This window comes from Monopterus albus, unplaced genomic scaffold, assembly GCF_001952655.1.
Source record: "Monopterus albus unplaced genomic scaffold, M_albus_1.0 scaffold432.1, whole genome shotgun sequence".
NCBI classification, from domain to species: Eukaryota; Metazoa; Chordata; class Actinopteri; order Synbranchiformes; family Synbranchidae; genus Monopterus; species Monopterus albus.
In genome coordinates, this window is record NW_018128312.1 from 59,723 (window position 1) to 72,160 (window position 12,438).

Genomic DNA, 12,438 nt, shown 5'->3' on the forward strand with positions numbered 1-12,438 from the left:
TTCATACACATGTATTCTGTCTTACCAAGACTGACTTTCATTCCTCTTCTTTTCAGAGCAGACCTCCACCTTTCCAGGTGTTCCTCCACCTGCTCTCTGCTCTCACTACAGATCACAATGTCATCCGCAAACATCATTGTCCATGGAGATTCCTGTCTGACCTCATCTGTCAACCTGTCCATCACCATAGCAAACAAGAAGGGACTCAAAGCCGATCCTTGATGTAGCCCCACCTCCACCTTGAACTCCTCTGTCTGACCTACTGTCTCACTACTGTCGTATTCCTCTCATACATATCCTGAACTACTCTGACGTACTTCTCTGCCACTCCTGACATCCTTGTACAATACCATGGCTCCTCTCTGGGCACTGTGTCGTACGCTTTCTCTAAATCCACAAGGACACAATGCAGCTCCTTCGGACCATCTCTATACTTCTCTATTAACATTCTCTAGAAACTCCACTGCTGTCTCTCCTAGACACTTCCACACCTCTACAGGTATGTCATCTGGACCAACAGCCTTTCCACTCTTCATTCTCCTCAGAGCCTTCCTCACCTCATCCTTTCTAATCTTTGCTCCTTCCTGCTCTGCAATATTCACCTCCTTCCCCCTTCTTTCCCTCTCATTTTCCTCATTCATCAGTTCCTCAAAATACTCCTTCCATCTTCTCTGCACACTCTCCTCACTTGTTAGCACCTTTCCATCTCTTTAATCACCCTTATCCGTTGCACATCGTTCCCATCTTTATCTCTGTCTCGCTAATCTGTACAAGTCCTTCTCACCTTCCCTTGTATCTAACCTGGCATACAACTCATCACATGCTTTCTGTTTGGCCATTGCCACCTCCCTCTTCACTCTACGCTGCATTTTCTTTTAATCCTGTCTACTGTTTGTACTTGTACTTGTAGTTTAAAAGCTTAAATCTAATGCATTGTTATTGGACCACCTCTCACCCAGTGTCAGCTGTGATTGGCCCCTGTGATTTATGTTATAAACCACTAATAATCTATAAAGAATTAGGGTGTTCTACAACATGTATCACTGATTTGAAGCCATTTTCAGGTTATTCAAAGATAGGAACACAACATATGCTGTGTGCTGCAAAAGGGTGAGGATTTTTATTGACATATTTGCTAGGGTTGTGTATTGGGAAGAGTCTGCCGATACGATATGCATCACGATACAGGGGTTATGACTCACTATGTAGTGATACTGTAAGCAAGGCAGTATTGTGATGTCATAAAATAAGCTACGCACCACCATATGCATAAAATCTCCTGTAAAAACATTTACTTTTTTATGCAATCAGAACATGGATCTGCATTTGCATTTGTCACACCAGAAGCACATATTTCTTTGCCTGCCATTTGCAGCATCTTTGGTTATAAAATCCTAACCTGGCACACAGACCGCTTCGTTGTCAGCCTTTAGCAGAGCAAACAGTTTCACTTGGCACAGCAGGGAAAGCACTGATGCTACTAATCGCATAAATGATATTTCTGTTTGATTCAAGTGACCCACTAACACACAACGTTGAGACAGACCAAGTCTTTTAGAAAACATTTCAGTGCCGTTTCAGAAGAGCAGTCAATCTTCTCAAACGACCTTAAAGTTTGCCATTTTTAATAAAAACATGTGTATAACCACTAATGCATGAGAGGCACAAACTGGAGCTAGTTATCAGCATGCACTGTCCTTTCAGTTTGTTACTGTGTCAAAGGTAACATCTGTGGCCAGCACCAGGAAAACTTACATAGCAGGGGAAACTGAAACTGCGGGGTCCTGATTATCACTGGAAATGTCTGTGAAAGACTTTCTCATGTTTTTGCAGGTGACACAGTGAAGATCGGAGAGATCTCTTACAAACTCAAAACACCCCGGAATCCAGAGCTTGTTCCTGTCAAACACAGTACGGCATTTTCTCCCTAAGTGTTTAGAGATATTTGTAGAGAATATGTCTGCATGAAATGAGATGAAATAAAAAGTTACTAAACCTTTATTTTGTTTCGTTGGCTAGTTTCAGACACCCTACCCCAAACAGTGGTTCAGCATCTACGATGGATTATGCAGAAAGACCTTTTGGGCCAGGATGTGTTTCTCATTGGTCCCCCAGGGCCCCTGAGGCGGTCCATAGCTATGCAGTACCTCGTGAGTACACACACCACGCACACAGACAAGACAACGCTGTGAAGTGATGGCATGTAAAAACTCTTATGTGTTGAAGTATTTGTACAAATCCGTTCTCAGATATAAATTAGGTAGTTTATCTTTGCTTCTTGGACTGACAGTGTTGCAGAAACATTTGTGGCAACTATTTCCCCTTAGAATGTATGGGATATGCTTCAAACGTTTTGGTCGAGATTTTAAGGTTAAGCACAAAATTCCCTTTAAAATGTCAATTCTTTTTGTCTGTATATACAGTATTTTTGTAATTTCCTTGAGCAGTTTTGAGGATGTACATTTTATTCCAGAAATTTAAAAAGTTGTTTTGGACAGTGTCACAGCCTCGCTCTCTCTGTTTTCTCTCAGCCATTAATGGCAGTTTGGCCTGTTGCTGACAAATGGTCATAATTATAACTGAAAAGAAATGGCTCCTAGATTGTTTTAGTATGTGCAATCTGTTTGCACAGTTCTCTCATTTTATATTGTACCAAATCAGCTTACAGCCTCTGTATGGGTTGTTCTGTGTTGCTGAGCAGGAGTTGACCAAACGCGAGGTGGAGTATGTAGCTCTGTCCAGGGACACCACAGAGACCGACCTGAAACAGAGGAGAGAGATCCGCTCGGGGACGGCCTTCTACATCGACCAGGTAGATCCTCTTGGTGCTTATAGTCTCTCTTTAGATTTATGCACTGTCTAAAAAGTTGGTGTCAAACCCACTTCAAGATAAACCAAATAATTCTTTATTTTTCACACAATTCCATTTAAATGTGATTTTTATGTGGATTCACTGCATGTTCTTTCAGTGCGAGTGTGAGTGTCAGTGTGTCATTTATATTTCCCTCACAGGCAGCAACAAAGTGTCATAGATACGTGTGTGTCCTCAGTCACATAAGGATTTGGAAGAGGTTATAATAAGCCTGTGAAGTGCTGGTGGAGTTAAATGAGTGTGGGCAGCAGCACACAGTAGGGGACACACACAGGACAGGAGGAGGAACTGGAGAAAAGCAGTTATCATGTGTTGGCACATTTACAGCAGACTGAGGGATTTTATTGAGAGATTTTCTGATTATATTTCTTGTGTTGGTGATAGCTATGGCCAGAAGCACTATGTCTTTGAATGCGATATCTCAAGAACAGCTTGAGGGAATTGATTCAAATTTGGCATATGGGTCCATCCGGATTCAAGGATAAGCTGATTGGATTTTGGTGGTCAGAGGTCAAAAGTCAAGGTCACTGTGACCTGCGTTCTTCCCATTCTTGTGACTGTGATACCTCACAACCACCTTGGTGGAATTTCTTACAATTTGGCCCAAATGTCCATTTGGACTCAAGGATGAACTGATTGGATTTTGGTGGTCAGAGGTCAGTGACTTCACTTCTATCCCATACTCGTGAATTTGACTGGTTGGCGGAGGCATACAAAGTGGTAATTCAGGTTTTAGACCTGGCACTGGGTTTAAAGAGGCCAGCACAAGCATTGTTTCATTTTTCATAATGTACTAGAGTGAATAAAACTAAAGCACATTTCGAATCACAATAATCATGCTGTGTCTAAATGTCTGAACACAGTGAGGACCTGCCATGACCAGTACTGACAGCAGCATGTGGAGCACATCTAGCACCTTGATGAGTTTCTTACTGGTACTAACTATCCAGTTTTTGAAGTTGGAGCAGTGACTGAGTGTGCCCCATCCTGTCTGAAGCGCACACATCTGAGCTGTTCAGCTGCAGTAACACAGTGTTAGCCTACATCACAGCAGTGGTGCCCTCTGTTACTCTTCCATTCTGTTCCTTTCCATGCCAATTTCTGATTGATCAAGCTTTATGCGGTTGTACACCCCCACATTCTGTTGACTTTGTAAGTCAAGTAACCATGGAGACCATCAATTTCTCATTAATCAGGGTGGTTTCTCTGGGAAGAACTTTGTTTTCCGATCATCTTCACTCATTTCTCAAGGGAACAGAAAAACGATAATGAAAAAACAAACCACATCTACATAAGCCTGATCACTAAACCCTGCCACTGGGCTTCATGGAGCCAGCGGTGACAAATGATGATAAGCTGTGATAATTAGCATTTACTCAGTCATGTCATTAACCACAACTAATTAGTGCATGGATTCGTTTGTGTAAATAAATCGGTTCAAACATCAGCTCCATGGAAACCGGGTGAAATGTGTCACGTTTTATTCGCAGCACACTTCACACATAAACCTCGTCTTCTGGAACAGCAGAACTCACAGTAATTAGTTTCGGTAGACTGAATATAGAAGGGAGTTCATTCACTGTGGAGTGTCACTCCCTTTTGGAAGTGTTGGCTCCTGCAGATTTTTAATTTGATAGTGTTGATATTTCTTTTACTAAAGCAAATTCCAGGGTTCCACAAGGGGGAAACATTACTAAAAACCAAGTGCCAGTGCTGTTTTATATTAGCAACCTATGCATGTGTGTAAAGGCGTGCTCACACCGACCTCTCCAGAAAACACCATAGTTTTCCCGTTGAATACGGTGCTATATGGCTGTAGTACCGTTACACAGGTTCTGTAGCAGGGACACAGTCTTTTTTGCACAGTTCATGGTGTCACAGTGTAAATGTACATACATTTAAAGACCTTAGTTGGGGTCCTTAACCTCCAGGCTACCAGGGTGCCACAACTTAGCTGCAGATGTGATCACACACGAATGTTCATTGACACTGAAGCCAGTCCAACTGCTAAGTCGCTCTGTAGTGAACCAGGGAGCAGTACATCCACCATCTGCTGTCACACACAGTACAGAGCTCAGAAGAGTCTTGTTTCTCTGTGCATCCACAGGTGTTATTGCCCAGATAACACCTGTGTCCTCTTGAGAGAAACTTCCAGCACTGGTGGTCTGATCTGATTGGCTAGTACAGAACAATTGATTTTTTTTTTAACCATGTTTCACAGCTGCTCTGCACCACTCCCTGCTGTGAAGTTGCATCACGTTCAGCGTTGGCATGTTAAGGACCCGAGTGTGTGTGGACAGTCATGTAGCTTCACTCTAAAAAACAAGAACACTTTCAACAAATAGTCCTGACTGTGTCATGGTCCAGAGTTCTCTCTGAATGACTAAACTGTTCTGTCTGTCCACTTGTCCTTTGGCACTGATGACACATTCATGTGCCAATAAGCTACTTTTTCTGTTTGCTGCAACAAGGACGGTGAACCAACCCTCCAGCTCCCTAAGGTTCCCACTTTCTCATACAAGCAGAAATGGGTGTCCATTGTTTCCATGGAAACATCTGTCGTTTAGACACAGCAGTCTTGATGGTACTAGAAGAAGAGATGGCTTATTCTGGTCTTCCTCTGAGTTTATTTATTGGGTAGAACCTGTAGAACAGGGGTGCCCAAACTTTTCCCCTCGGAGGGGCAAAATGAAAATGCGTTACTAGGCTGAGGGCCGGGTGGGCGGGGCGGGCGGGGGAGGGGGGCGTGGGCTGATCGGGGAGAAAGCTCTTGCATGACTAACTGAGAGGGTGAGAACGTCCTGCAGGTGTAGATCAGTCAGAGTGCTTCTGAGCCTGGTTTTGTTAAGGTTCATTACACTGAAAGTCTGTTCACAAATGTAGGTGCTGCCAAACAGAGATAACATCACCTGTGCATGCTTCCTAATGTTTGGGTACCGTTCTGGTGAGACGTGTGTAGAAGTCCTTCAGTTTCAGTGACATGAATTTATTCCTCAGGTTTAAATCGCACAGAAACTCAATCAGCTCCATCTGAATGTGATCAGGGACACAGTCCACACTTGTGCTGAAGGGTTGGGAAAACAGCTCCATGTCACCTGAATTCTTCCTGAAGTCCTGAAAGCGCATTTCAAACTCCAGGTCTAGGTTGCTGACAAGTGTTGCATATTCAGACAGTTTCTGTTGTACCAGGTTTACCTCTCTCAGACTGGGGAAGTGAGCCAGGTTTCCTGAAAAGAAGTAAAAAGTAATTAATAAATCAATGCAATAAATATTGCAATTTTCACTCACTAGTAATGTCATATTCCACATATCATACAACTGACAGTTCTGTTCCTCCACATCACATGATCACATTACCATTAAAATTATGTATTTTGTGCAAGGCATTAACTCACCTGCTGACAGATGTCGACACAGTAGCTGCAGTTTTCTCTGAAAGGCCTTTATGTGGTCAAACATCTCCGTAATAATTAGCTGAGAGGCTGATCTGGGAGAAAGCTCTTGCCTGAGCGGGACACACTAGCTTTGCAGCCGTGGATAAGCATTCTTTAACAAAGTCCCCTGTAGAAAATGAACGTCCACTCCTGGCAATTAGAGCTGAAATCTCATAGCTGGCCTGTGTTGCGCTTTCCTGGGCTGACGAGGGTCGTGTGAGCGAAGTTTAGCTTACAACTCTCGGCTCTTTGTCTTCCGTGCCTCACCTTTGAACCTTGAGAATGCTGCATGCCTCGTTTCATAGTGCGGATATTGTACTCTTTTAGCACAGCGACAGACTCACCACAAATTAAGCAGACCGCCTTAGAATTAATATCCATAAAAAAAAATTCTTCCTCCCAGGTTCGTTTAAAATGCCTTTTGTCTGTGTGCCACTGTCTACTGCTCTCCATGTTGCTTGCTACTGCTCCATTCTTCGTGTTGTTGCTGTTGTTGTTGTTCTTCTTCTTCTCCTTGTTTTATTGACGGGTCGTGAGCTGAGCTGGGAGCTGCTTGACCTGACAACTGGGGTGGCATAATAAATTGTGGGGGGCCAAGAAATGGCCCGCGGGCCCCACTTTGGGCACCCCTGCTGTAGAAGATGTGACTTTCCTTCCTCTATTTTTTCTTTCTTCTTACCCTAATTTATTAACTTGTTTTCTTTATTTTTATTACTCCCCCCAATCCCCAGTGGACAGCTGTTTAAACTGTTTTTCTTGGATGTGCATGGGTCCTCTTTGTGTAGTTGCATACCCACTACAGTGGACACTATTGTGTCATCCCATGCTTCTCCACCCACTAATCAGCCATTGTTAAGTGCAACAATCATTTTTCAAAACCAAGATGGCTGACGGAAAGCCAGAAAGGCTGAGTGGCTTAGGATTTTCTTGCCAGTCCTTCTATAGGAGGAGACCCTTGAAAGTAAAAAAACAAATGGTAGTATAAACACCTAAAGAAACATATTGTTTTCCAGGTATCGAGTTTATCTTGGGAGAAAATTACAATCAATCATCTGTCCACTAAATTGGAAAAATGCATGTAAAAAAGTGAAATTCAGTTTTTTTCTTTTCATGCACAAAGAATAAATAAAGACAGGCAAAAAAAATCCAGGCTTTGTCTTTCATAATTCATGCATGAAAGAGCAAAATAGGTAGAGTTGAATACAACCACACTACACACCGTAATGCACACAACCAAATGTAAAACCCGCTACATCTTTTTTGTAATTATCCTGTATGTTTTGTAATTGCCGTGCTGCATCCTTTTGCCCTGTAAACGTGCTATTCTGTGTTGCAATAAAAAAGTTGATGAAAGAAAACCATTTAAATTGTTGAAAGTAAAAAAACATGATACACATGACAGTATCTTACAGTTATTTTGTGTGAGGAATTGAAGATGTGTGGGTGCAAATAAGCAAGATTTTGTCTTTGAGGATAGTTTGCTGTTGTAGGAGTCGTCGTAGGAGGTGTGTGTCTATGTGCTAACTAGAACGTCCAACTACTCCTCGGGGCCCTGTGCTGATTTTGAGCCCTATATTCAGACTTAACCATCTCTCTCTTTAGTTCTTTTTTCTTTTCATCTTTCAGTCCTCACATAACCCCAGCCCTTTTGCAGAAAGGATGGCGTCGCATGGATGTAATGACATGCTTTGTTATTTTTTGACAACTCCAGTCACTGCTCTTTAGCAGGTTGTCGTGCAAGGTGACTTACCTCACACCCACACTGCAAATAAGACAGGAGGTTATAGAGTAGTGAAAAACTTGCCATCTCCACTAGATCAGATTGTGTGGCCAACCAACTGTGACTTTCTGCAGCAAATTCTTTTTTCCAACTAAATTATTTGGATACGCTTTTCAGAAAGGTCAAATCTGTTTAAAGCTCACAGTGCCACCTACAAACGTGACCACTGGGGATCAAAACAAGGCAAACCCAAACAAAAATGTGAATAAATAAAGAAATAATCATAAATGTGATTGAAAACAATGCTTGAAGATGGATTAGTGAAAGAAACATGGTCAATACTGAATTAAGACAAAACTATGCAAGTTTGGAGGTAAAAACAGGAACAGTTTGTTGTAAGTGTAGAAACCTTTATCCGGGTGTTTGGGAACAGAACATTTCTCAAGCAGAGATAGTGGAGTACAAAGGATTTGTGTGTAGTGGTTTAAATTTGGGTCTTACCTACAAACAGTATGGAAATAAAGTTATACTCAGTGCCATGCAAAGTTGTTACTTTGCGTATACATGCAAGGTTTTTTGGATGCACATGCATTTTAACTAGCACACACAGAATGTGCAGTATGGACTGACAATAAAACAGTATGTACAGCACAATCACTGCAGAAGATGACATGGAAAATGGTCATTGTGCCACTATTAACTTTCACACTCCTTTTAATCTTTCAGTTCATCTTCCTCTGACGTCCATTTCTAAGTATGTGCTAAAAACTTCTCAGCGCCTGATGGACTAGTGTTCAACAGAACACGAGGCCGGTTCGTGTTCTCTGGCCATCCTGTGTCACTTACATTTCTGACAATTAACTGATTATGGCTTTGGTGCTAAAAATGGACTAAGAGTTAAATATAGAGCATGTGGGCCTCGCTATAGTTTTATGGCTCCCACATAATCTGCCACGTTGTTTCCATGTTAACCTAATTACATGCTCGCTGGCTCTGCGGTCCGCCCAGACAGCTAAAGTTTCCTGCCTCTTGACGTCAGATGTGCTTTTTGACTTCTGAAGAAATGTGCGTCTACACACAAATATATGTATGTGTAGCAGAACTGAGTTTGGTGGTAGAAAAATAGACCTTCCTAAAACAGTTGAGACTGTTTTGAAGCTTGAAGTAGTTTGGAGACGTGCCGAACCCAGTAAGCTGTTGACATCCTCAGGAAAGCTTTAATGGCAAACTCACGCTGTCATTAGCGCATGGACAGTAAGAACTTGTGCACAGCCACAGTGCTCTTTGTATGGATGTTTTCAACCACAGGGTCAGAGGTTGTCCTGGGCAGTGGAGCAGCAGCGTTGACCTGAGGTCACGCTGGTTGCAGTAGGTAAAATTAGCCATACCTGACCCACATCTTCCCTGCATCTGCAGTCAGTTCTTGAGTGTTGGTTGAGTTCACTGATTAGTCTCCACTTCTGTTTATCTGCAGTGTGCTGTAAGGGCAGCGACACAGGGTCGAGTCCTGGTCCTGGAGGGCCTGGAGAAGGCTGAGAGAAATGTTCTGCCTGTGCTTAACAACCTGCTGGAGAACAGAGAGATGCAGCTGGAGGACGGACGATTTCTTATGTCAGCCGAGCGTTACGACAAGCTGCTGCAGGTCAGCGCAACATACTCACCTAAATACTCAAAGTCAGACTTGCTCAAAGCTTGCTAAGGTATTCTCAATTATTCACTCCTCTGTGGTTTACATTTAAGAAAACAGTACTTGAAATAAACATGACATTGGCTGTTGTTTATGGAGCCCTATCTGTCCAAATCTTCACACTTGAGGAGTGAATTTTCACACTACTCCTACAGTGCTCTTCTTGTGTTTAGACAGAAAATATCTCTTGCCATAAATGACATAAGACATTCAGAGTCTGTACTTGTTATACTGCAGCACTTTGCATAAAATGTGCATCTGATATACTAAATGACAGGAATTAGCTGTAGACAGCAGAAAAGGACTGGAGTGTTGTACATCCTGATGCATTGCAGGAGCACACCAAAGAGGAGCTGGACAGCTGGAAGATCGTCCGTGTAAGCGAGGACTTTCGGGTCATCGCACTTGGTCTTCCTGTTCCCAAGTACAAGGGCAACCCGCTGGACCCTCCTCTTCGCTCCCGCTTCCAGGCCAGAGACATCTTCTACCTACCATTCAAGGTCAGGCCAGGAATTTACATATTATCTAGCTCCAAACATTTCCACCAGTAAAATGTCTCCGTGATGAGAGAAGCAGACTTGGAAAAAGGGGAGATTATCTAATCTTGTTAAAAATAGTTCCTGTAAAGAAAGTTGGAGGTGAGATCTGTGGATCATGCAGAAGAAATGGAAAGACACGTTACGGCTGAATTTTGGGTTGAAAGTAATTTTTCAGCATTTGCAATTTGAGTGAACTGACCCTTTATGTAGTAGTTTGTCAGAAGTTAAGTGTGAAACTACACTTTTTATTTCTATGTGTCAAATACAATAAATGAACATTTGATGTTTTCTGTTGCCAGCCTCGTTCAGGTTCTTGTGAACATTAATTCAGCCACCACTCAGTGTTGTAGTGCTCTCAGCCAACAGATTTGGAACTTAAACTGAGTCCTCAAACTTTTCTCTATGTCCCCAAATTACTAATTTAGAGGCCTAGATGAATTTAATTAATTAAACTGAAGCAGATCTAAGTGTATAGCCTTACAGCTGTGCTCGTCTCAATATCCTTTTCTTTTCAGGATCAGTTGGAGCTGTTGTACACAGCAGGCCCAAACATTGCTGCAGAGAGGTAAATTAAAGCAAACACCAATGGAACCCTTCACTTTTATAGTCTCTGAAGTTGTTGTAGTTGTTCTTCATGTGCAATGTTGTGTTGTTTCCTGTATGCCAGGGTGTCCCAGCTACTGTCACTAGCCACGGCGCTGTGCTCGCAGGAGTCATCCAGCCTGGGCCTTCCTGACTTCCCTGTGGACAACCTACTTCCTGCCCTTCACCTGCTGGTGAGAATCCGGGCACCATATGGCCTGCTTACCGTTCCTTAGAGAGGGAGAAAAAAAGAAAACCCAAGAATAAAAAGAGAGAGAGACCTGTGTTGGTCCAATGCTTGTCCTGCTTATGTGTTGTTGCAGAACACTTTCCCCATGCTGTCCTCCCAGCAGCTAGTCCAGAGACTTTACCCCTACCGCACTATCTTGGGCAAGGATGGGCACACTGCTGTGGAGGGTTTGCTCAGTGTAAGTCATACTGTTCCTAGCTGTGGTATGTCTGTGAATTCATCTAACATGCATGTTTGTTGCTCTGAACATGAGATACGATTGCTTGGTCAAATGCAATCATTTCCTTTGTTTTCACTTCACTTTTGCCATAGCGCTTTGAGCTTCTAGATGGTCGTCGCCACCCAGCACCCAGTGGCATTTCGAGTGTGTCCACAACAAGGGCTCTTGAGGGTTATGCAGATGTCATATTACGTGTTGCAGACAAGGACATCACCTTTCAGGTACTGGTATAGTAGCCTGACAGTACACCGTGTCAGTCTAAATGTAGTGTGTGCCCCATGTGGACAGAACTACAGCTTCTCTGTGTCGGTGGACTGGAGCTTTAAGTATATAAAGTACTGCTATTGCTGCAAACCACTGTTAAAAGTATTCTGAGTCCTGCATTGTTTACATTCATGTTGCACCCTACAGCCTTTTCTGCTGCATTGCTGTTTCTTGGCATATTACCATCACCTGTAGATCAGTGGAATACTGTGAAGCCACTGGCAGGACTGTTTGTTACATGAGAGAAACAAAATGTGGCTTCACTCACAAAAACAACTGCTCAATAAAGGTCAGAAACTCCAGGTAACTTTTAATGGTTTAAATGATGTTGGTTACCTTCTTCTACACTGTATAGCCAGGTTACATTATCACCACCAGGCCCCCATCAACATGTTTCTGACAAAAGAGAGTCAGTAAGTCACATCATATCATGGACATATCAGTGAGATGTCCATTGTCCCATGACAGACCACACACACATGCTGTACACACACAGACACACTGTATCACTAGCTTGACCATCTTATCTCTGAGTGATATTCTGTAGTTGACTTTGTAGAGCCTTCATCAGGCCTTATTTCTTCCTCTTAGATGAAAACTCAGTCACTGTGTAGGGTTTGAAAGATCAAATATTCCAGACTTCTGAGTAAAGTGGTGGTGATCATCCAGCCAAAGTATATGACTTTTATAAAGTTGTATTTTCTTTATGTGTAATCCTTTGGATTCTAATACGCGGTGCTTTATGTCCCAGATTTTGTTTCCAGCCATGTGCCAGTGATGCGGATACAGCTGTGAATTCTGGTTTATTTAAAGCTAATGTCTGTTCAGTCAAAAGAGTCCAGTGAGACTCAAATCAAACAGACACCATCA

At 42.7% G+C, this 12,438-nt stretch overlaps 1 protein-coding gene across 1 annotated transcript in view; it reads left to right on the plus strand.

Annotated features, from left to right (window-relative positions):
* vwa8 (von Willebrand factor A domain containing 8) overlaps window positions 1–12,438 on the plus strand; it is a 64,503-nt gene that overhangs the window by 1,135 nt on the left and 50,930 nt on the right. The window contains exons 2-10 of the mRNA XM_020586966.1: window positions 1,834–1,911; window positions 2,020–2,150; window positions 2,702–2,812; window positions 9,501–9,668; window positions 10,049–10,213; window positions 10,768–10,817; window positions 10,920–11,028; window positions 11,158–11,262; window positions 11,397–11,525. Of these exons, the coding sequence (XP_020442622.1) occupies window positions 1,834–1,911; window positions 2,020–2,150; window positions 2,702–2,812; window positions 9,501–9,668; window positions 10,049–10,213; window positions 10,768–10,817; window positions 10,920–11,028; window positions 11,158–11,262; window positions 11,397–11,525 (1,046 nt within the window). The remainder of the gene's footprint in view (window positions 1–1,833; window positions 1,912–2,019; window positions 2,151–2,701; window positions 2,813–9,500; window positions 9,669–10,048; window positions 10,214–10,767; window positions 10,818–10,919; window positions 11,029–11,157; window positions 11,263–11,396; window positions 11,526–12,438) is intronic.